Raw genomic sequence first — 24,916 nt, forward strand, 5'->3', positions numbered from 1 at the left:
TGAAGGTAAGTTAACATTGCTTAGCACTGATCAGCATGTATATCCGAGGGGTGCCAAACCTCTCTACTGAACCATGACAATCCTGCAGGCTTTGCATTCATTTCTCTGAGAGCACTTGGCATGCTGAATTGAAACTCCTTCTCTACTAAATGTCTCCTAAGGCTTTTCACTTTAGTAAAGTAGCGAGACACAGCTGAAGTAACCCATGCAGCGCTTAAGCTGATAACCTCCAGACCTCCGAACAACAGAAGAGGCAACGGCACTCTTCATGCCTCTTTATCTCCTTGAACCAAAGATGGCGCCCTGTAATGTTAATCTTTTCAAGCTAGGTGTGATATCACGATCGTGTCAATAGTGAAAGAAAGACTGCTTATAAAAAGAATCAAATTGTTTGGAGAAACTGCCTTGAGAGGAATTAGATTAAGGAGCAAGCACATACGGTTGGGAATGTTTACAATAAGAGGAGATAGAGATCCCGAAAGAGGGACATTGCTTGAATTATCCTTGACTGGCCAAATGAAATAAATTTGTTTTTATAGGTTTGAAATAGATTTTGCTTTATCTTTTCAAACAGTCCTGAGCTCAAACAGTCTGCCGAACAAAAACAGACCAGCATGATTTGAATGGGAACTGAAGAAATATTGTGAGGCATGCAACTGTCTTCGACGTAATTTGTTTAAAAAAGAAATGGTAACTTGAAAGTTAAGAACTTATTTCCACCAAAGTACTTAAAAACAATCAAAACAACAAGCTTGTACACCAAGAGTCACGACAATAATGTACCGTAAAAACCACACAGGAAGTTTTCTTGAGAATCGCACAGATTTCGTGCCGTTATATTGTTCTGAACTGCGCAGATGCTCTGGCTAATTCTTCTGTGGTCCGTTGATTTAGGAATGTAACTTTCATAATGCCACCGTGGACAATTTAGGTGATTATCATTCCCATACAGTGAGACCAACATTGATTGAGGGGAATTACCATGGAGAAATGTCAAAAAAGGAAGAAAAACAGTTGCTGTTATGAATTAAAAATCTGCTTTGTATTTCTTCATAGAGGAAACAGTTGATGTTATATAAACAGTAAGCAGGCAAATATTTCTGACCTGACACTGAGATTAACAAATGCTAGAAGCTTTATTTTGATTTAGATTTTTATTTTATTTTGAAGAGATTCTTAAACGTTTCTATAAACTGAACTAAAATGAGTTTACAGAGATAGTTTCTTCCGTGAAACATAAAATATATTTTTAGAAATATCTCTGTTTTTGGACAGTTTTGGGACAAACAATGGAAGTCAATGGTAACCAAAACTGTTAGGTTACCAACACTCTTCAAAACATATTTTATGTATACCACTGAAGAAAGTAAATGATGATAGAATTTTTATTTTTAGGTGAACTATCCCTTTAAAGATTTTAAGTTGGGCATAAATTAAGTCCCTTTTTGTTATACTTACAGTACAAGGCACTTTTTTTTTTACCTTGTGGATATAATTCATACATAAATGATTTAAATCAAACATTTGAGAAAATTCTGCAGATTTGTTTGATAATCCATAATAAGGCATGACATTAAAGGATAAAAGTAATCTAATCTAATTACCAGTGCAAGTAAACAAACCCTCTCAGTAAATGCAAGTGAACACTGAAAGTAGACACTCAAACAGCCAAATCTAGTGTCAGGATAAAACAAAACAATCATTTTGATTTTGGCTCCACAGAGCCTTTCACAAAATAAGGTCTGAGGTCGCTCCATGCAATGAAGTCATTTATCTTGCACATATTGCATACATCATGTACTATACTGCAGCTTTATCATCCGACCGGAGCCAAATGTGGTCTCATCAACGTTTTTTATAAAACGCCTAGTTTCTCATTCTCATTAAAGAGCTTCATTTTAGTTTTTAGCATTTAGTATTTTTTTTAAGAATGTAAAATGATGTGCTAAACACTGTTATGTGTTACTCTTTTTTTATGTGGGCCAATGTTGAGATTTCCACCTTTCTACATCAAATGTAGGTGGGTTATCTTGATATTAAATTCAGAACTGTCATGCTCAATTATTACACGTGTCTTTTGGTTCTAGAAGCATCTAAAGTTGCAAAAAGGAAAACCATACTGTGTATATATGATCATGGAGGTCTAGGTACTGGGAGAAAGCTGTCAGTTAGTATGACAAGGACTCTCAGAAGTATGCCATTTTAAATCGGTAATTTCCAAGCCATAAATGTGATTAGTCATGTGACTAATCATTCTAAAGCTGCATGAAAATTATGTCGTGAGTCATGACAATGCTGAGTGGCTGACACACATGAACAGTCCCAAATCCTTAGTGACTATCCTGCACTGTTACAAAAGACAGTGTGTAAGTTTTACACTTTAAAAAGCCTGGTAAAATACTTTACCATCTTTAAACATTTAATATTTATGCATATTTAGTATAATGAAAGATCTGTGTTTTAAATGTTGCTTTTCATTTTTTGTATTCCATTAGAATATACAGCTTTTTTGAATGGCCGTCAATTGAGAAAGATGTTTTTGCAGCCACATGGTGTAGATAGACCAGCAGGAGCTAATGAGGCCATGCTAACCAGCTACACTTTGACCCCTTAGATTTAGAATGGAGTCAAAAGTGTTAACTTTCACTCAGTCAATGCCGTATTTGATTAAGGCCACTAGACTCCTCTGAGAAACATTTTCAGAGGAACTATCGAATTCTGCAGAGCTATTTCATCTTGAATATAAGCTGACTGTCATGCAAAGCACCTTTACTGTTATACACGTTATACTTGCGTGCTACCGCTGACAGATTCTCAGACTCCGAGTCTTAACGGGGCCAACATTTCTACCGCTGCTGCAAGGACACTTCAACACTCTATCATTGAGTTTACATTAACAGGATGTAAAATAATTTCTGGAAAGCCTAGGTTTTCACTCATTTTCTGTTGAGGAGTTGTTTATTTGGTGTTGTACGGGAATTTGGAGCTGTTCGGCACACATGTCCTCTGCTCGCTTCACAAACACAACTCAATGTCTTATCGCCATCTGAACATACACACATGCTCGTTGTCACACATTTACACACTGTCCCTCTCACCAGCTCTGACTGCTTCGTCTTGCCCACAATGCAGTGCTTGGCCTCTGCGTATGAGGCAGCGGCAGCTTTCGTATAGGGTCCAGGGGTAGCTCACCCCTCGCTCACATTGCTACCTGCACCCACAACTCTCCACCACCATGTCCTCATACTGTTTATAAACTACGTTATTCCCAGAGTCAATGTACAGGATGCTGATGGGACTGAGTTTAGAAGGAACGCAACAGCTTGGAGGGGTGGACTCTGGGTCCATGGAGTTCATGAGAGTCTGGATGATGGCATGGTTGGTCGGTTCCAGGTGTGAGCGCAACGGGAAGTCACACAAACCCTCGCAGTGATAAGCTTCGTAATCTAGCGGCGCAATAATCCAGTCGTCCCAACCCAGTTCCTTGAAGTTCACGTGAAGCGGCTTCCGGCTGCAACGTGTTCTCCGTCTGCCGCCTCCCTTTCCTCCACCGCCGCCTCCTGTAACAGGTCCTACACCAGGACGGCCTGCTAGTGCTGTCCGTCTCCTCCGCCGATGTCTTGGATGACTTTTAATATCATGCTCCCGTGCGGGAAATTTACGACTTTTCATGGCCTTTATCTTCTCACGGATCTCCCTAAAGAGGTTCTCCTTCTTCCGAGCTCGAGAAAAGGCCACCAGTAAGGCTCTTTCATGGGTCTGCTGATCCTCGTGGCTCAGACCCAGCATGCTGGGATGCACGGCCTCGTTATTTGAATCAGAAACGGCTGATATGCTGAAACACAATGGCCTGCTGCCTTCCACGGTCCTGTGCAACTTGAAGTGGGTCTTCACACTTGCACCAACGTCAAACACATCCCATGTGGCTGAAGCGGTATCTAGAAGATCAATGGTCCTGGAGGTGAGGAGAAGAGATTGGTGAGAGGATCCCGGGAGGGAGCAGGTGTGAAGGAGAAGTCGGTACAGGTTCCCACCACGGGAGATTAAACTTAAGACGTCAGGCGGTGGCCTCCTCAGGACCCGCAGCTCCACCTCCATCAGTTCGTCCAGTCGGGAGAGACCAGACAGGTCGAATGTGTACTGCTGATGGAACTTCAGGGAAAGATCGTCTGAAGGTGTAAGAGAAAGAATGGATTAGCATTGAAATATAAAGTTTTTGAATTTTAAGAATGAATGCAGCAAGCTTACAAGAGGCAAACACTGATGAGTTACCTCACCTTACTATGAAAAATCTTACATTTGGCTTTTGTGAAAATGGCATACACAAATTGTCATTCCATCTACTCAATGAGAATAACATTCAAGGGCCTGAATGACTTCTCCAAACACTAGGTGCAGCATGCTCACGGAGACCAGGTGGAGAGCATTTGGCTGACCTGTCAGACTGTGAAGGCCTTTGGCAGCATCTGCTAATTACACTGATTGAGTGAGAAGAAGGTTTGGCAGGACATTGGAAATGCTCAGCTCTCAGAGAAGCCCTCCTCCTTCCCCTATATGTCCTCAGGAGGATGCAGTAAATTTGAAAGGTGGGTGGCTTAAGGGTGTAATTAAATGTTAGGTAACATTTCAAGCCAAGGTGGACCTCAGTTTTCTGTGGCCACCATGAACTGGAACTGGTCTTTCATTATTTGCACAGCTAACTTCGCTGCAGGGAACAAAATCTCTGTCTGCAAGATGTTGTCCTCTCTTTTTCTTTGTCTGGAGAAAGAAATTGGCTAAAAGAACACATCCAATACTCAGTCTCATCCGTGACTGAGATGATGCAGAACCAACCTTTGCTAAGAGAGACCAGACTTTGCGTTTAGAGTAAAACAAGCTTCGATGTTGACATCTTGACATACAGTTCAAACATGGAACCCATACCATGCAACCTGATACAGAGACCGCAGTTTCATGGGTTAAACATGAAGAGGATTCTTCCAATATGAGGAGGCTGCACAAAGGCCAGATCGGGACATATATTGATGCTACACTATGAGAGAGACCTTTAAAATGGTAATTGCAAACTGTTTAAAGCTAGCAGACTTTGGCAGACTGGCCACAAATAGTGTACTTGCCCTATGGTGCTACATGAGTGCAAGGAGCATGCAAAAGAGGTGTTTTGAAAGAAAAGCACTATACATATCCTCTCTGAGACAAAGGAGTGCTATAAAAAAAAGAAAGAAAGGTGAACAGAGGGGAGGGGTGTAGAGTAAAGCATCCTCCTCTAAGCTAATATCCGCTTGCCAGACTAAACAATGACATAACCTAGAAAATGAGCTGAGGCAGTCAGGGACTCAAGTTCCAGTCAAGTACCTTGGGGTCTACAAATATTGTCTGAATTTCTTAAAGTTTTTATGGCTTCAGACAATGCACAGTCATATTTTGGGTATACCTTTAAGTTTGATTTTTTTTTTTTTTTTTTTTTACATTTATTGCCATAATTTGTGATGGGAACAGGTGGTACAATCTTCACAAAGAGGCATGCTACACTCCCAAGCCAGATTTGAAACAGAAACTCCACATATTCATAACAAGCAGATTACCATTGAACCAACCATTCACTGCTGATGATTAGAGCTGGTATATGCCTGTATACACACCAACACAATTCTGAGCCCAAAAGCATCCAATGTATATGTGAAGGTATAATTTAGTTACAAGTTCATTTTAGCACTTACATTGGTCAGTAAGAATAATAGATTTTTCACATCACTGTGTAACTTAGTTTTATGTTGTCAAAAGTGCTATTTAAATTGTGGTTTAAATTACTTTTGGTCATTTCTGCCTAATTAATATTTATAATATACATTCGCAATTCCGTGACGTCATCTCCACCACGGTCCCCCACTCTTTTTTCTCTTTCTTTTTTTTTAAACAAAGTGACATCCTTTTTTTTTTTTTTTTTGTAAGAACTCGGAGAGATCGAATAAAATTTCTTGACTCTCCATTTTACACAAAATGTGGGAAAATATAAGGTGATGCTTGGAAATTCATATAATGCTAATTGTCAATACCCTTAAACAAATGTGACATTGGGCGCTTTTTTATTATTCAAAGGCTGTGGCCTCAAATCTAATAATGTATGAATGTCACTTCAATCCATCGAACATTCAAGAACAGAACCTCTTTAACTTTATAGCCTACTAAAAAAAAGTGTTTTCACGCAAATCTCCATGTATTTGGCCGGGCGGATAGTTGACACACTAGATTTAACAAATTCTGTATTTTTACGTGGCAATCTTTATTTGAACATAAGTTTTAAATTAAAATGTTTCTCTATCTTTATCAGCAACACCTGGAGGGGAGAACGCGTGCTTAGATAGCCTACTTTAACTCAAGGTGCTGCTGAACTTTATTTGTCACAGATGGTGGAAATTTGAGACATTTTGACTTCATATTTATTTTTTTGTATTTTACGGCCTATTTCGAAAATATTATAGGAAAGTAGATGGTCCTAAACAAAAAATTAAACTTGAGCTTCAAAAACATAGAATCACGCAGTCGCACAGAAGGAATCACTATAGCAGTCTTTACTAAATTATATATTTTTTCGAATTTAATTGGGAAAAGAAAAACCTATGTTCTATCTATTCGCGTAACTGTAGCCTAATGGCTACACGCAGAACTGCGCATTTACCTAATTAATGTATAATGCATAAAACAAATATGATATTTTTAGTGCAATTTGTGGTTCGTAACTGGGCCTATAATTAACAGCCGAATTATTATTATTGTTAATCGGCAACAAATTATTTGACAGATATTAATATAATCCAAAGCATCAGAGAATTTCAAGGCTATACAATATCATGGGTGAAATGGGCCTATCTTATTTTGCAGTCACAGTCACACCGAGATCAATCATATTACAGTGTCAGCTGTCATTTACGACATGATATAGGCCTAGGCCTATAGTGATTTATTACGGCAGCATGTAGGCTACCTTATACAATTTATTACAATTAATGAGTTTATGTGGCAAGTATAATATATAAAAAATAAACAGATCAGGCTCAATCTGAAGGTATGAAATCCGCACCGATGGCCGGAATAAGATCATCTTACAACCCATCTGTCAATCTCACTCACCTTGTCCCAGGTCCATGAAGCTGGTCACTGTGTTGGCATATCTCCTGGAGCGCGTCTGGCTGCCGTTGCCTCCCCGTCGGTCCAGTTCCGATAGAGTCCTGTACAGAGAGATCATGTAAGACGGAACATGAACAGATGTGGAGCTCGTGCTGTCTTCTGCAGGACCGCGCGCATCCAGATGTGAGTGAAGCCCGTTATCAGAGGGGTACTGCACCGATCCCAGCACCACTGCCTCAATAATATTCCCAAAGCAAAAGGAAAACCATAGGAAGGGAGCGGCAGTCTTCTTGGGAGTCATTTTCAGTGGTCTCTGGCCGAAAATGGCAAAGTTGGATGGACTTGATGACTTTGGAAACTCCCCTTTGCTCTTTAGAAAGTGTTAATATCTTGAATGTGAGTAACACTGAATGCCTGTTGCTTACTACTCGAAGAGCGCCCCCCGTTGGAAAGATATGTTGTGTTTTCAAATCCCTAACAGTATTCTCAGAGGACTCATATTATTGCCAGTTAAAATGCCAATTTTATATCAATAAATTATGCTAAACCGAATGAGCTTAACTAATAATAAACAATGAAAGTTGTCCTGTCCACTTATTCTGCTTTGCTAGGAATTTTCTTAGTAGCCTATAATTAGGCTATAGGCTATATCTGTTGTTTTTTATGACATTGACTAATAATCTTCTTCTAAATAAGAATAATTACATAAATAGACGTATTGGAGGTCAATATGTCCAATTTAATTAGAAATTGTTGCTTTTCGTGCTACACCTTTTGCGCAATCGTCCCCCATTTAATGCGCGCGCACTGCCATCTACAGTTGAAAAGACGCATGCGTTTATGCGAAGTTTAAATCGCAATACAGTAGCCTACTTTAAAATGCTAAAAAAGTTTTCTTTTTGAAAGTGAACTTCTGTGTAAACCCAAAAAATATAACATAATTGTATACAAAATACAACCTACGAAAGATGACTATAAAGCTAAGACATTCAGGTATATGATATTCCCTCTGCTGTGCAATAGTGAATGCATTCATGTAGATTAAGAGATTTAGGTCTGTTTCTTTCTTAATGCTATCCATTTTTCTACTAATTTACACCTTGTCAACATCCAAAAAATAAAGACTATCATAATCAGTCAAGCATATGCTTCTTTTCACTTGCCACTTACTGGAATCAAAGAGGGAACATAACCATCCATTATTATTTCATCACAGCGCTCAAGTTCTTAAACCGAAAATTGTATTTCAAAATGTCCAGCCTAAAATGTGGCATACCATGGAGATTCAACCTTGATCACAATGTTGAGGTAAAGCACATGTCCAATGGCACTACCCAAACACTTAATTTATATAACTTTACACTGCTGTACTGGGCCTAAAATACTGTAGATCATCCATGTCAACATACAGCTGATTGCGTGTTGATTTGCTGTCTGGATTAACTAGCAAATGCTATAATATATCAGATTAAACTCTGGTTTTTTTTTTTGCCAGGAAGTACAATTATCCTACTTCCTTTCTGACCTCTGCCATATTAATAATGTTCAGTAGAGACAGCAAACTAAACACATTCTAGTAGCCCAAATAAACAAGTATTAAGTTCATGGTATGAGCTGTCGTCTTCATTCTGCATTTTGCACTCTTTTAAATCTAACTTCCAATGACTGCTCAGTAAGATCCATCAGATAAACAGATGACATTCCATTATAAGTAATGCTATCAGAAAGAGCTGGATTGGAAAGTATCTTAGTGACACATTTTTTTATTTTTACCCCTCAAAACAATGGACATATGCCTATTTTTCCACTAAACCATTTCTTGATTTTTGATGAATTGCTCTGAAATAGTTCACAGGGACTAGACACCAGTTACAGATCTTTTGTCATTTACAGTATTTCATTTAACTAGTGTAAATATGTATTTTTAAAAGACGGAATGGACATGCTACAATGAGTAAACAGTGCAATGCATTATATTTTAAAGTTCTTATATATTTATATATTAAAGATTATTGCCTTTTCCCATGACACACAGAGTATAGAGAGGATCATTATCCCCTCAAAACTAAATAAACTTCCATCAACTAACAATAAAGTATTTTATTTAAGTATGCTATTTAGTATTTTGCAGTGTCAGAAATTAACTATTAATGGGCAATATATATATATATATATATATATATATATATATACATTACAAACAAACAAACAAACATATGGGTGTTACTCATAAAATATATATTTTAATCATAAATATATATATATAATATACTTATACATATTTTAGTGTTACTCAAATATTCAAATTAATCAGTCTTTTTTTCTTTTTCTTTTTTTTTTAAGGACAAGTAACCAACTCGAACGTCAAGGTCTGAACCATAGTCTGAACTGACAAGAAAATAAGGCAAATAATACGTGGCAACTATGGTATTTTGGCCGAAAATAAATCGGCCCCGCTTAACGTTACCGAACGTGGTAATTTTTGTACAGACGTCAAAGTATAACTTTATAAAAATGCCTTTAAAATGTGTGCATAAAAATTACTGTTACCTGTAGTATACATAGACAGATCGTTACGAAAACTAAGACTTCCTCTGCATTTCTTACAAGTTTTCATTTGCATACACTTACACCCATGCTTACACCCATGCTTACACCACATTAACTTCCTCAATCAAAATAAAAGATCAGCTGATGGTCACGTGACCATCACATGATTAGTACATTCGGTCACAGGAATTGGTGTTGTGGTGTTTTTCAGAATCAGATATCAAGGTGCATGAACGCGAAAACAATGCGGTGAGTACTTTCTTGTTTACCAAACGTTATCATACAGTAGTCATAGTTTATTGATCGCACTTGCAAAGACTGTTTGTAAGTCTCACAGACTATGGTTTAACGTTACCTCACGAGGTCAGATGGTTGGGACAAACAGTAAACGTGTTCCCTTCCTTGTGTACTGTTGATTTGCTGTCTAATGTTAATTGTTTAAGTTGACTACTGGAGTTAAAAAGACAAAAGTCAGTACAAGTAACCTCTTGCTCTTCTGCGTTTACCATAAAATAATTGAATGCCCAGCAGAGTGGGTTCTTAAAGTGACAGTGTTTTATTTTTACAGGATTGCTGTTTTTGTCCTGAGCTTAATTTGGCTGGTCAGTGGGGAGCTGCTTGAGGCTGACCAAGATGCTTCGTAAGTCCAAACTATGAATTATATTGGTCACTTTATGTGACTTTAAAGTGACCGGTATAAATGCAATTTCCACATATGGCTTTACACTAAACAGGCTTTTAACAATAGCTATGTTGCATCCACTTATTTTCATGCGCATTTTGGGATATCGTTCGAAAGCGTAGATGGAGATGAAAAGACAAATTCTAAGAAGGCGCTTTAAAAACGTATGAGCTCAATTGAGGCGGATAAAAGTTTTTTATCCGATTAGAAGATGCGATTTACAGTTTAAATACCTCAATGTGCAACAAAAAAACTCATGTGATTTTGCCTCAACAGTAGATGTGATTGGATAACTGGACTAACCAGCAGACCAATTTCATCTCAAATGTTGGTTTGGTCATTCTGAAATGCTTGAACCAAAGTATGTCATCAGAATGATTTGGTTTAATTCCCTTACAGAAGCATCTCACATGATTGTGTTCCCAAAAAACAGCATCCGAACGCAAGATGGCATGAAGGTGTTTTATTGTGTTTACTGTAGTTCGAAGCATTCTGAAAAAAAGAGCCACAGTGGCTTCCCCGATTGCAACTTCCATTTTTATTACTGATATTTTGCGCCAATTACCCAGGAAGTGGCGATTTTGTTCCCTTTCTTGAACACATGGGAAGAAAACGGTGCTTTATTTGCAAATATTTTATGCAATATTTTCTCATAAGTTAAATTCACAGGTTTGAATGGCTTTTCATTTCAATAGCTAATGTTATTCCCAATGTTTTAGTGTGCCTGAGGACTGGATTCTAGTTGAACGGGTTGGACCTTTGGAGGAAGTGGAACTTACGTTTGCACTAAAGCAGCAGAATGTTAACCAGATGGAAGAGTTACTGAAACTGGTGTCGGACCCAGATTCACAACAATATGGTATTGAGCCTCTCATTTGTCATAATCAAAAAATTATGAAATAAAGAAATCAGTTCTCATTTTCTCATTTATATTTTAGGGAAGTATCTGAGTTTGGAAGAAGTAGCTGCTCTTGTACAGCCATCTCAGCTGACCGAGAAAGTAGTGCAGAATTGGCTCCAGGGTCATGGGGTCAAAAACTGTCACACAGTTGTAACACGGGACTTTCTTCTGTGTGTCATGACTGTACAGTAAGGGCAATTTGTGTAAACTTTACCATATTTATAGAAAACAAAATAATAAAAGAAGTCCACAAAAAATAGCCTATTTTTTCTGAAAGTTGTGCTTGCACATTATTAGTTTTTTCTTTAGAAATTGAATTTTTTTTATATAGTTTGTTGTTCTGCTTTTATTTAAAGCACAGTCCAGTTCTTCCACATATTAACACATATTCTCATCTTCTTTCTATCCTTGTCAGGGTGGCTGAAGCATTACTCCCCGGCTCTAAATTTCACCGTTACAGAAGTGATTCACACACTCTGTTGAGGTCAACATCTCTATACTCAGTTCATGAAGATGTGTATCAGCATCTAGACTTTGGTGAGCACCTGGCACCATTCATTTCCTTCAATCACATAAGCCTACTGTATCATATTTTACACATGAATTATGACCCTAAATTATGAACATTATTAAAACAAAAATCTAACTACATGCCTTCTTCTCTCTGATTGTTTTTAAAAGGCCTTTTAGTATAACTGTAAAGATGTCGAACTAAAACCTATAAGTAAACACGAGAATCGCTTTTTTTTTTATTATTGTAATCAATATTTCAACATAAACAATTACGGTACTGAAGCAACTTAGGTTTACTTTATTATCTATACATAATTGTTTACAAAAATCATGTTAAAATGTATGTATCAAATATGAATACAACAGGCTTTTTTTATACATCTCTCAATGATTGTTGTCTCGCATTGCATTCAATATTCCTCCCCCCACACACTAAAAAAAAATGTATTTAGATTTTGTTTGTGATGTCATTAATATTTTCCCCCCAGTATTACTTCATATGTCCGGCTTTACAGGGTTAAGGACTTCAATGATATTCTGCATTCAACAATACTGCATTGTTTTGTAGTATTTTTTTGTGACATATATGCATTATTTTATCCTAATAAACATGCATCTAGTAGCAATGGTCCTAATGGAAGTTCTTTTGAAGTAATCACTCTCAAAACCATGAAATAAAGCCTATTTTTGATGTCTTTTTAGTTGGTGGTGTTCACCGTTTTCCACCAAAAGGAAAGGAGATCAGTAAAGGCTGGGAAGGAGCAAGACAGTCAGCATTAGGCTATCACTTGGGTGTCACCCCCTCAGTCATTAGGAGTCGTTACAACCTTACTGCAAAAGATGTGGGCACTGCCACTAACAACAGTCAGGCAGTGGCACAGGTACACCTCTCATATTTACTGTGGTGATTTCACTGAAAATGTTAATTTCATCATGGTATGTTCTTTGTTGTGCCAAATATTTCCACTAACTTGAGACTGTAAACTGGTTAGTTCTTGGAGCAGTATTACCACCCTGCTGACTTGGCTGAGTTTATGAGTCTTTTTGCGGGAGGATTCACGCACATGTCAGCTGTAGAGCGGGTCGTGGGCACTCAGGGCGGTGGGAAAGCCGGCATTGAGGCCAGTCTGGATGTGGAGTACATCATGAGCAGTGGAGCAAACATTTCTACATGGGTCTTCACAAATCCAGGTATGTGACTTTTTTCAGTATCATTTAGATACTATTATAGTTCTTACTAATTAATTGAATTTATTGTTTTCTATTTTAATTGTAGTACTTTAGTCATTTTTATTTGTCAAGTTGTACGTTTTAGTTAATTTAGTACATGAGAAATATTACTTTGGCAACTAGCTGAAATCGTTTAATTTTTTTAATTTCCATCAACGTTTATTTTATTTCAAGTAACAAAACTGTTTTTTAATGGTTTCGGTTTAAGTTAAAGGTACATTATGTAACTTTTTTTCCAAACCGTGTTTTTGTCACTACGGTACACCTATAATAAGTGTTTATTTTTGGACTATTTTAGACCTTTCGAGATGACAAGCGCTGTGGAGTAGCCCAGTACCTGTGTGAGAGAAGTAGCTCCGGCTACAATGTCCCTCCTCAAGATGCATGCAGTTTTGTTTTATTAACTGCTAGAGCGCCAAAACTTACATAGTGTAGCTTTAGCTAGAATCATTTAGATTCATGACCATAATTTGCCCTAGTTTATTCTGCGGTTTCGTCAGCATGAAACGGAAGTTGCGATAGGCTTTTCTTCTCTGTTGTGACGTATATCCGATGAAATGGCTTCTCAAATAAGAAATAATGTTGGGTGAGACCTGATTTTGTCAATCGGGAATTCATTGGATGGTTGTGGTTTGCAATTGCTGTGATCTCATGTATGAGTGAGAGGATGTCCTGATCTGATTTTAGGTGGTCTGTTTCGGGTTTCATGCATTGTAAAGATCACTTCATCATGGTCTCTGTTACAGGTCGTCATGAGACTCAGGAGCCGTTCCTTCAGTGGATGCTGCTGCTCAGCAACATGTCTGCGGTGCCTTGGGTCCACACCATCAGCTATGGAGATGATGAGGACAGTCTTTCTGATGCCTATATGAACCGCATCAACAATGAGTTCATGAAGATTGGCCTCAGAGGGATATCTATGCTCTTTGCTTCCGGTAAGATAACTAAAGCCAAGTTGAAATATGATCAAATGTTGGTTGCATTATCTGCTAGTTCTTTATTTTTTTTCTCATTTGTATAAGATATCAAAAAAGCCTCTCTCATAAATTAGATCTCTTCGTTTAATTCAGGTGACAGTGGAGCGGGCTGTAGGCACTTGACCAAGGAAGGAAATACTTTCAGGCCGAGTTTCCCTGCATCCAGGTAGACATAGCTCTATACTACCGATATCTTTTATATTGAAAGTAGTTGATGTGTGAAATTAATCTCTTCCCTATCTATCTAGTCCCTATGTGACCACTGTGGGTGGGACTTCCTTCAAGAACCCCTTCAAACTCAGCTATGAGATCACAGATTATATCAGTGGAGGTGGCTTCAGTAACGTGTTTGCAATGCCAGATTATCAGGTAAAGATCCACAAATCTGTATCATTCGCTATGTTCCGAATAGAAAACTCTTTGCTGCTCAATGAAAAAAAGCTCAGAATATGCTGTATGTGGTCTATTTTTTTAAGGACCTGAAATAGGGGCTACTTCCTGTTTTAAACATTTGTATGAGATAATTATTGCCACATGGAGTCACAGTTTTTGACTCATGACCCTATGTTGTATGTTTAAGTCACCAACTGGTGTGCAGTTATCATCTTTTGAATAATTTGTTTATCATTTTGAAATATTTGTTTTACTTTACACAATATTGTTTCAGAGCAGCTTTCAATTTTACAAGCTTTCAATATTGTTTCAATGTTACAATTTAGGAAGTATTCTGTTATCAGTTAGAGATAAGTGTGTGTCAAAGTAATGCCCATATGGTAGTTATATACAGCTATAAGATAATATGTTATGTGGTATGTAAACATTTATTCAGTTAAGCAGAGACAGTGAGTGTCTCTGCAGCTGTTGGGCAGCAATTACAGCTTGTCCTCGTAATGAATACAATATAAGGATAGTATTTGATAGTTTTGTTTGTTGATCTAAAGTTGTTGTCATCTGAAGTCGTTGTAATTTTCGGCACAATGGAGCTGGTACACTTTAGGTAGCTCGGGATTGTTAGCTTCTTTTTCACTCGTCACACTGGGAAGGAAAAGCCTTTGCACTGTGGGATTTTGTATTCTAGATAGTGCTGAATTTTCCTGACAAACAGTGTTTTGTGCTCTATAGGTTGGTGCTGTTGGAAGGTATTTGAAGAGTGTTCAGCCTCTACCTCCTCAGACATATTTCAACACCACTGGAAGAGCTTACCCAGACTTAGCAGCGCTGTCTGACAACTACTGGGTTGTCACCAACCGTGTGCCTGTACCATGGGTTTCTGGAACTTCGGTTAGTAAATAATACATTTTACGTTTACAAGTTCACTTATGATATTTACCGGTTTGCTCATATTTATGCTTTAAATACAGTGAACAGTAAAACTGCAGTGTATCATACTAAGATTTCATTTTGATTAAAAAACAATGGACTATACTCTACCTTTTCAAAGGTTTGGGGTCAGCTAGATTTTTTTTTTAAAAACTAGAAATTTATACTTTTATTCAGCAAGGATATATTGATCATAAATAAATAAATACATATTGACAGTTAAGACATTTATACATTTACATATGTTTTCTATTTCAAATAATAGTTATTGCGAACTTTATATTCATCAAAGAATGAAAAAATGTATCATGGTTTCCATAAAATTATTAAATGGCACACATTTTCAATGTTAAGAAATGTTAGGATGTGACACTTAAGACTGTAGTAATGTCTTCTGAAGATTCTACCATTACATAAATTAATTCCATTTCAAATAATTTTGTAAAACATTACAATATTACAAGTAAAAAAATTTTTTTAAATAAATGCAGCCTGGGTGAGGATAACGTAAAAAAAATGTTACCAACCCCAAACCTTTGAACAGTGCTGCAGAAAATGCAAGAACAATGTGCAATATGAAGTAGCTTAATTTACAGTAGCCAGTAAAAATGTTTTGTAATCTGTTATTTCCAAGGCATCAACTCCAGTAGTGGGTGGAATTCTCTCCCTAATAAATGACCAGCGCTTCCTAAAGGGCCTTCCTTCCTTAGGATTCATCAACCCTCGCCTTTACAAACTGCAAGGCAAAGGTCTTTTTGATGTAAGTTTTATAAACTTGTTTTTGTCCCTGACACAATAGTCACTCTCTAGTCCTGTCCCCCTGTGTTTAGCTTAATGTTTTCTTGTAGTAGGAGTCTCATAACTGAACTCAGAACACATCAGGACTGTTATGCCAACAATGCCTATGTTTACAGTGTCAATGAAGTGATGTTTTAAAGTATAGCACTGTCCCACATTCATAATTGAAATGATCATTAAAGGCACTATAGCACACTTTTCAAATACAACAAATTGAGCTTGTTTAACTAGAAGTTGTGACCGTTGAAAACATTATTTCCCCTGCTTTTATAACCATATCCTTTAAGCAAATTGTTGATTCAATAATGTCTTCTCTCCTGCTCTTAGGTGACAGAGGGATGTCACCTGAGTTGTCTGGATGATAAAGTTGAAGGGAAAGGTTTCTGTGCCTCTCCTTCATGGGATCCAGTAACGGGATGGGGAACACCCAATTATCCTGTTCTTCTTGCAGCTCTCATGGATTGAGAAACACACCGATATTAGGTTTTTCATTATTTTGCTGAAGCATCTACATGACAATACATTGTTTAATCATATCAATATTTCATAGCTGTCAATCATCTAAGAGTCATTCTCACAAAACAGTATTTTCAATGTAAACTGAACCTTTTATGCCTGGTTGATTAACACAACCACCCTCCTTCTCCCTGTTCAACGGGTCGTATCACTTCAGTTCTTTCAGATTTGTCTCAGATGAGTTAAGGATCTGTGGATTTCAGATATAGGACAACCAAATATTTAACAAGCCTCTTTGTTTTTAACAAAACAGTTACAGGGTAAAAAAATCTACTGATTGAATTCCATTTGTATACCGATTGGATTTTAAGTGCAATAATCCTTAAATGTACATTTCCTCTCTATGAATGCCATTTAGTTTTTTAATGCAATTAAAACGGATCCTTTTTATCATAAACATTAGGATGTTTAAATGTAGCATGTAATGAAACCAGCCTAAATATGGAGCATACTTGAGAGCTGCATAAACCAATGGCATGTTTTTGTCTTTTTGTAATGGGTTGATTTCAGTTATTGTAAATGAGGTCCTCAGGGAATTATATATTGAATAGATTTGTTGTTCTGGAACTACTAGGTCGTTGGAGAGATTGAGAATGTTTTTCTACCACACGTCTTGTGCACTGAGTGTTGTTGGAGCAACCGGTCAAACTTGTTTTTTGTTTTTTAAAGAAGCATTGCCTCCAAGATTCCCTCTGAAAAGTACGTGAATATTTTTAAGACAATGATGTTTCATTGCTGAAAAAAATACAAATTAAAGGTTTTATTTTGAAATGAATGCCACCTTTGTGTGCTTAAAGTGTTGGACTTAAGTAGATTTAGATGCTGTTTAAAAATATACTAGAAAATATACATTTTTGAGAAGGAATTGCAATTGCCTGAACTGTATTGGAGTTGGTATTTTGAGTTGTGATTTGTTAACATTATCAGGTCAATTAGATGAGCTCACAAAATATACATGAAAAAAAAACATTCTGTTAAAAATGCTGAGATTGTTTTTGACACTGTTAAAGGGCATGAAAACACAAGGGAGAAAATTAAAGGGAGAGTTCACCCAAAAATGATCATTCTGTCATTTACTCTCCCTCATGTCGTTCTTAATCTGTAAGACTTTCATTCATCTTCATAACACATGAATATATTTGAAATTAAATCTTAAGAGTTTTCTGTCCCTCCATTAACTACACAACTACCACTTTGATGCTTTAACAAATTCAGATTATAAAAAAAAAAAAAAATCCATATCAATTACGGTTTTAGTCCAAATTTTATGAAGAGACACGATGGCTTTAGATGATGAACGATTTAATTTAGGCTTTTATTCACATATAACCATTCATCAATGTACACATCATTTGTAAACAGAAGGATTGTGTTACTCAGTCAGCACGTTTGAGTAAGTCTTACGGATTTGGAACGACATGAGGGGTGAGTAAATGAAGACAATTTTCATTTTCGGGTGAACTATCTCTTTCAGTCTATAGGGTGTATGTGAGATCAAATCTAGTCACAGATTAATTTAGTTCAATCAAATATTTTTTAGGTTTCTGCAAGTTTGTGATGCACTGCAAGTATTGATACTTGAGATTTGTTTGGGCAAAAGTCAGTCATCTTCATCGCTAATAGCACACTACTGCATATAAATATTTAAGCATAAATGTGTAATTTTATACAGTTATAACTGAATATTGTGCATATTCTAAGTTGGGATGCTTTAACAACATTAGCTCAAAGTATGCAATGATTTTTGTTTTAAAAACAATATAATTTGAATAACTAAATATATTTACGGTTAGTTATATAAAACATGTATATACAACATAAATACATTGTCAAATGTTATGTTCACTGCTGCTTGTTACTGTTGTCTACTAGAGGCAATAATACTTATTTAACAATTACCATGAAGAAAACCCAATCACATTCAGGCAGTCATTTGTGAAATCAAATAAAACAATTGTAAAAGCAAGGATTGTGCAGCTTTAACAATCAGTTGAGAGCATATAACATACAACAGCATGATGATGAACTTCAGGCTCTTGACAACTACACAGGGGAGTTTAGCTTTATTCCATATCATCAAATAAATTAGAGAATTCAATGGAAAAGTGTCTTTTCACATACTGAGTAGATTGTTATCGTGTTACAAAAGAAGGCATGTGTATGTAGCAGTACTTCCTGAAGCTGAATAAAACTGTTTTAATTGGTTAAACACAATCTAATCAACATCTCTATTATCTACATGATTTCAAAACATTTATACATGTCAGGTATACAAAATGAGATACCTGCACAGGATACCTCACAAAGAAAAGCTGTATTTACATTGAAAAAAAAAGAAAAAAGATGCTGAATGCCAACTCATTCTCCTTAAAGAAAAGCATTCACAGGTTTTAAGTCTCAGGGACAACACACACACGCGCACACACCACACACATATTATGACAGCTCTACGCTCTAAAAAGTGTACAATATGCACACTTTGAAGACATCTAAAAAGCAGTCCTTGTCTTTGCAAACTGGTAGAAACGGACACACTGATGGACATTTTGCTTCTTTGGGCTCAGGATAATGAGCATCTTGTATGTGAATGAGGGTCCACAAAAACAATCACATCTTCAAAAGAAGAAACTCTCATAACCGGGAAGTTATTTAATTCAGGTCTATACCATGAGAAGGTTGACGGGATAGTTTGGTATCAGGTCCTCATTCACATTTCATTTCCCATCAAAATGTGCGCTGAGATTCTCTTAGAAAAGAATGGTTCTAGAAACGACATACAAAGTGGGTTTTGGAGCAGGAAGCTGTTGTCAGACAATGTCTTTAGGGAACTTTCCTCAGCGAGCGATCTCACTGATTGTTCTTAGCTTTCGCGTGTGTCAAAATGTGAGACTTCAGGTTGGTGGACTGAGCAAATTTCTTGTTACAGCCATCAAACGGGCAAACATACGGTCTGTCTCCAGTGTGAATCCGCACATGTGTGCGCAAGTTAAAGTCCAAAGAAAAGCGCTTTCCACATCCCTCAAAAGTACACTGTGGAGGGAAAGATAAAGCATTGGGATATTTATTAGTTAGATCTAACATATTTCATTCAGTTCTACACCATTCTGAATAGTATTATAAAAAAAAATGTCTTACCTGGAAAGGTTTTTCACCAGTATGAACCAACTGATGTCGTTTTAGCTTGGAACTTTCCACAAACGCCTTCCCACATTCAGCGCAGACATGAACCCGTGGCCCATGGGTGTGCAAGTGCTTTCTCATAGCGGAGTTGTCCCGAAACATTTTTGTGCAACCCTATGATAAAGACAATGATGATAAACAACTAAACTCCTAAAAAATCAAGATGATAAAGTAACAAATAAAAACATCAATATATATTAACAGTGATCCCATCTTGATGTTAAAGCACAATATCTTAAATCAGCACTTGTGTTACCGAAATGTAACATAATGCTAAAAACAGGCACTCACTTTGTGGGGACATGCTATCGTTCTTGGAGAGTCGTCTTCTTTTATTTTTCTGGGCTTCATTCTGTAAAGTGAAAAATATTAAGGATAAGACATTTGTGTGTGTGCTGTTTAATACACAAGTCAAAACAAAAACTAAAGGCAGCTGTGACCATAATAAATATTTTTTTTTAATCTAAAACAACTATGGACTGGCTTTGGAAATTAAACTTGTGATGTCGGTTATTTGTTTTTTTTCCCTTCAAAATACTACATAAAAATCTAATCGGTGTAACAATAACATACCTAATTATTTTCTGGACCAATCCGGTTTAAAATCTTCAAAAATAAATTCTCATGCTTGGGGCCTACAAACATTATGCCATAAATGACTGCTACTTATCGTAATGCTCATAATGATGTTTGACAGGACTAAATGATTAGGCTCCTCCTGAACCTATGTTTGGAGCTTCATATAAAGTTTCAATCTTTTGGCTGATTACCCACCTCGCAAACTCTGCCAGCTGTTTGGGGTCTGACAGGTCAATTCCAGGTATGCCACCAGGTGGCAGTTTTTTGCCTGTCATATACTCCGAGTAATCAGGAGGAGAGTTTTCCCCAATGATCTGCTCCTCCACCACGGTCTCATGATCGACATCTTTCTTATCGTCTGTGCAAAACAAAATATTACACGTTTAGCCAAGTACTTTATCAAATCACACACCCTGTATTCATAATGAGCAAAGCGTTATTGACCTTATGTAGCCCCGCCCCTTTTCAGAGCTGCGCTCGTTGTCTTTTGTCTTCCGGTCTGTATTTTCACAGCGATCTTGCGTATTAATGAATGAACTGCTCGTTTTAAAATCTTCCCGGTCGACTGACATTTGTTAAGACATCTGCTTTAAACATTACATTCCTCATGATAACTTTCGTTAACTTTACATTAAGTAAATCCACTTCAGAAGCGAATTACTCCTGGACAGCAAATATGCCATAGAAATAATACAGAGCGACCGCAAAAACGGAAGTTCAAAGACAACATTCTAAAGATGGCTGCGCCCTTGTTTCTCTGGTGCATAAAGTGCACAAACAAAAACTAAATGCACTGAATGCAGTCAACACCCAAGTCATAATAAGTGATTCATCTTGAGGGTAAAACAAATTATCTCTCCATTGTCTCCGAGAAACGATGCATAAGCAATTAATATGCTGACGCGATTATGGGCACTTTCAATTTCAGTCACGTATTCCGCATCCAAATATGGTCATTTTAAGAAAGTATAGAAATGCAATGAAGTGCGCGTTAAAGGTATTTTTCTCTAGTGAAGCATTGCGTTATGCGAATGTTCCAAATAAACAGTAGACGCGTGAAGCGCATGCGCAGTCTGTGGTGGTTCACCGCACACTCGTGAACGTATAAACCAGATTTAAACAGGCACTCCATGCTCATTATCTTTATTTAAATATTCAAGTACTAAACACTTTTAGACATTACAGACCAGACGCCCTTAAAACGACACACGCAAGTGGAAAACAACTAAAGAAACAAATGCACAATACCCACAACAACAATAGCGAATATAGCTAATATTCAGCATCCAGTAGGACTGCTAGGCTCCATAACAAATGGAGTAGTTTCTTCAGTATTTCATTTTATTTAACTATTTCAAGTTCAAAGAGATTAAATGACATCTTTTCTGAATTTACACTGTCGTTAACCACAATTGCAATCGTCAGCTAAGATATCAAAATCGCATCAGCTACAAATTCTTCTGTCTTCTCCCGACTACACAATTTGCTTTCCACCATAAATATTTGAATATGTACTATTAATAATAAATACGCCGTATTTTAAACATTAAATGTTATTTTAAAATCGATGCGCAAAAATGCATCTGTCTGGTAAATGTGTACAAATGCTAATCACGTCTTACTAAACAGAATTATCGCTCCTCGGCACAAGAAACTGCTAAATGTATCTGAATTTGTCAGTTACAAGATTTAAATACGCGGTAACATTTGTTTATTGAGAGAATGAAGCGCCGTGAGAGATATTTTGCAGACAAACAGCAGATCGTGTGACTAGGTCCCTCCCCTTCTTCAAAATGAGCTGCGCCATTGCGGCCTGCAGCAGCGCGGCGGACTCACAGCGCCTCTCTCCGCTCCCGCCGCCATCTTTCCCCGCTCACACAACCGCCATGTTTCGGGGCCGCCATAATGGTCTGGAGGAATATGGCGGCGCCCATCCACACTTAAAACATGGCTTCCCATCAAAACAAAAACATTTAGACCGGGGCCATCCTTACAAGTGGCTTTTTCAGTCTGAAAATCGTTTTTGGCACTAAACTATCTGGCAGCTTTATAACGGCCTCGACAGGAAGAGGGCCCACACGAGGCCTGCGCGAGAACAAAGCACTTGATGTGATGTCAAAACTTACCCGATGCCCACATAGTGACGGAAAACTCCCCCTCCAGTGTTTTGATCTGCACTTGCTTCTGCTCCCATTTGCGTCCGCTCGCCTCGGCGGAGTTGAGGAAGCTCTTTTTGACCATTCTTTTCCCACTGCCTCCCCCTTTCTTCATCCTGTTCTTGCCAGACACGGTCACTAAAGTCTGCTCGATATATTCCTCCTCTGCCACCGGAACAGGGACGGGAATGAGGATCTGGTCCTCGAAGCTGTCGTCTGCGTGGAGGTCTGAATCATCGCAGCCCACGACCTCCTCGCGAGTTTGGACCAAAATCACCTCCTGATGGTTGACGTGGTTCGGATCGTCTAAAGGCTGCAGAGCGATCATCGGCTGGTGATCATCATCATCGTCGTCGTCGTCGTCGTCTCCACCGACCACTGTAGTCTCGATGGTCTCAACTTCGATTTCGTGCAGCTCGACGATCTCGGCCGGCATCTCCGAGCCGTCGGTTTCTATGTACAGTGTCTCACCCGACGCCATTCTTGCTCTCCGAACTGATTTCAAGCAAGCCCTGTGTCAAGTCAACGACCCGCTCTCCCCCTCCTTCTCCACTAACAAACAGGCAAAACTCCGTCCCACATTGACTGACTCCGTTCACGGACTCTGCCTGAGGATCAGACAAGCGAAATCTCGCGAGATCTTCTTCTTCGTTTGACCTCATTCTCACCACTAACACTAAACATGTGTAAATTATCCACTAGCGAGTTTTTAAAATCTTCATTTACGCATCGTTTAGAGAAAATTTGATAACTGCATATCAAAAACAAAATAAAATAACGTTATCATCGGAAACATTTATGTAGTAATGACACGGACACTTTAAATAAACAAATATATTTCGGATTGACATAAAGAGGATTTTTCATAAAGTGAAACCTATAGATTTACAACTAGGTGGAAGTGATATACTATAAGATGGAAGTGAAGTGATATACTATAATATACTAAGTTCCATATAGGCCTATTCCACATGGTGACTTTAAACAATATAATGTTTTGTATTTGTTGTGTAATGTAAAAGCAAAAAATGTGATGAGAGCATGTAATGTTATTATTAGGTATTAATATTGAAATGGTATTTTTTCTACTTTTGTTTTATACTCTGTGACCTTTTTATTGTATGCTTTATTTCTATATTTGCTGGCATTATGTAATTAGTTATTCTTTGTAAAATGTTATTCATAATATCAAAGTGTATTTCGTATTTCTGTACATCTGTATTTCGTTGTTTATTTTTTTATTTTTTTAGGCCTTATAATACATTACACGACACAAATATCACATCGCATGCCTGCCATTTATCTAAATTTGTCTGTTATCCTCCTGAGAAACAACAAAGTTTTGTGAATTTAAGACTCTTTAAAAAATAAAAAGAGATGAAATTACTAGAATTGGCAAAAAAAACAATGTTTTTTTCATTAACCAGTAAATTTTTAGGTTCCATTATTTGTTTATTTACCAAACTTTGTATAAAGATTATCTCAACTATGTTATGAAAGATAAAATGAAATTAATTGATATTCCATTTTACTTTATGCAATATATGGGTAAAATTGCTATTATTATATTACATTATAATTATTATTTTCTTTCTTAGTCTTATTTAAATGTTCTTTCTATTTGTATCATGTATGTATGTACAGTGCTTAGCATAAGTGAACACACCCATGCTAAAGTTGACTAAAAAGAGGAATAAATAAATAATCTTTTGGAAATTGATCTTAATGCCTTAATAAAAAATAAAAAAAGGAAAACTCCAACCTTTAAGGTTGACACCAATTTTTTTTGTGAATTAATAATGTCATATTCATAAATAAATACATGTTCTTCCTTAAAATACAGGGTCTTTAAGTCAGTATATTTGCATGGTTTTATTTCAGTTAGCCTAACAGCTGGTTTGATTTGCATTGAGGGATACTCTTATGGAAAGTGCCCCATGCCAATCTAGGTATGGTGCAGGGTGTGTGATGATGTGGGGCTATTTTAATTCCAAAGGCCAGGGGAACTTCTTTATCAGGATGCTTCCTGGATCCATGAAATAATTTTTAAAAGTAAAAATCTGACTGCCTCTATGGGAATTTAACATATAGTTTGTCCTGACTTATGCACCCTGTATTTTAAGGAAGAACATTTATTTATTTACGATACATTATTAATTCTCAAAGAACATTGGTGTCCTTAAAGGTTGGAGTTCTACTGACTAAAAGTAACATGGAAACTACAAGTCAACTTATTCCACGAAACCCGAACCCTATACCTAACCATAACCTACCAGTCTACTGACAGTCTATAGTCTACTAATACTCTAATGACAGTTGACATGTAGAAAGTTACTTATAGTTAGTAGAATGTCTAAAGTGGACTATCAAAATAAAGTGTAACCAC

The 24,916-nt window shown here is 37.1% G+C and overlaps 3 protein-coding genes across 3 annotated transcripts; 1 reads left to right on the forward strand and 2 right to left on the reverse strand.

The window, feature by feature from the left end:
* Window positions 1–1,166: 1,166 nt before the first annotated feature.
* On the reverse strand, window positions 1,167–7,572 carry gdf7 (growth differentiation factor 7). Its single transcript, XM_079633334.1, has 2 exons — window positions 7,132–7,572; window positions 1,167–4,169 (listed from the first exon to the last, which is right to left on the reverse strand). The coding sequence occupies exons 1-2, from the start codon at window positions 7,427–7,429 to the stop codon at window positions 3,208–3,210; spliced, it is 1,260 nt and encodes a 419-aa protein (XP_079489460.1). The 5' UTR covers window positions 7,430–7,572; the 3' UTR covers window positions 1,167–3,207.
* A 2,108-nt stretch (window positions 7,573–9,680) lies between these two features.
* On the forward strand, window positions 9,681–17,386 carry tpp1 (tripeptidyl peptidase I). Its single transcript, XM_079633333.1, has 13 exons — window positions 9,681–9,927; window positions 10,247–10,318; window positions 11,080–11,219; window positions 11,299–11,449; window positions 11,677–11,798; window positions 12,477–12,655; window positions 12,767–12,965; window positions 13,751–13,939; window positions 14,075–14,147; window positions 14,230–14,350; window positions 15,104–15,262; window positions 15,936–16,061; window positions 16,427–17,386. The coding sequence occupies exons 1-13, from the start codon at window positions 9,842–9,844 to the stop codon at window positions 16,562–16,564; spliced, it is 1,755 nt and encodes a 584-aa protein (XP_079489459.1). The 5' UTR covers window positions 9,681–9,841; the 3' UTR covers window positions 16,565–17,386.
* A 1,275-nt stretch (window positions 17,387–18,661) lies between these two features.
* Window positions 18,662–23,914, reverse strand: yy1a (YY1 transcription factor a). Its single transcript, XM_079633335.1, has 5 exons — window positions 22,501–23,914; window positions 20,570–20,732; window positions 20,087–20,147; window positions 19,751–19,909; window positions 18,662–19,645 (listed from the first exon to the last, which is right to left on the reverse strand). Exons 1-5 carry the CDS (start codon window positions 23,009–23,011, stop codon window positions 19,463–19,465), a joined length of 1,077 nt encoding a protein of 358 aa, XP_079489461.1. The 5' UTR covers window positions 23,012–23,914; the 3' UTR covers window positions 18,662–19,462.
* Window positions 23,915–24,916: the final 1,002 nt, after the last annotated feature.

This window comes from Phoxinus phoxinus (assembly GCF_949152265.1).
Source record: "Phoxinus phoxinus genome assembly, chromosome: 13".
Classification (NCBI taxonomy): domain Eukaryota; kingdom Metazoa; phylum Chordata; class Actinopteri; order Cypriniformes; family Leuciscidae; genus Phoxinus; species Phoxinus phoxinus.

Excerpts from the sequence above, each read along its gene's own strand:
- tpp1 (XM_079633333.1), top strand. The coding sequence starts at position 9,842 with ATGATTAGTACATTCGGTCACAGGAATTGGTGTTGTGGTGTTTTTCAG. Across the intron at positions 11,799-12,476 it reads GTATCAGCATCTAGACTTTG|TTGGTGGTGTTCACCGTTTT; the intron begins GTGAGCACCTGG and ends ATGTCTTTTTAG. Across the intron at positions 14,351-15,103 it reads TTGCAATGCCAGATTATCAG|GTTGGTGCTGTTGGAAGGTA; the intron begins GTAAAGATCCAC and ends TGTGCTCTATAG.
- gdf7 (XM_079633334.1), bottom strand. The coding sequence starts at position 7,429 with ATGACTCCCAAGAAGACTGCCGCTCCCTTCCTATGGTTTTCCTTTTGC. Across the intron at positions 4,170-7,131 it reads CTTCATGGACCTGGGACAAG|ACGATCTTTCCCTGAAGTTC; the intron begins GTGAGTGAGATT and ends TTACACCTTCAG.
- yy1a (XM_079633335.1), bottom strand. The coding sequence starts at position 23,011 with ATGGCGTCGGGTGAGACACTGTACATAGAAACCGACGGCTCGGAGATG. Across the intron at positions 19,910-20,086 it reads CGATAGCATGTCCCCACAAA|GGTTGCACAAAAATGTTTCG; the intron begins GTGAGTGCCTGT and ends TCTTTATCATAG. Across the intron at positions 19,646-19,750 it reads CTGGTGAAAAACCTTTCCAG|TGTACTTTTGAGGGATGTGG; the intron begins GTAAGACATTTT and ends TTCCCTCCACAG.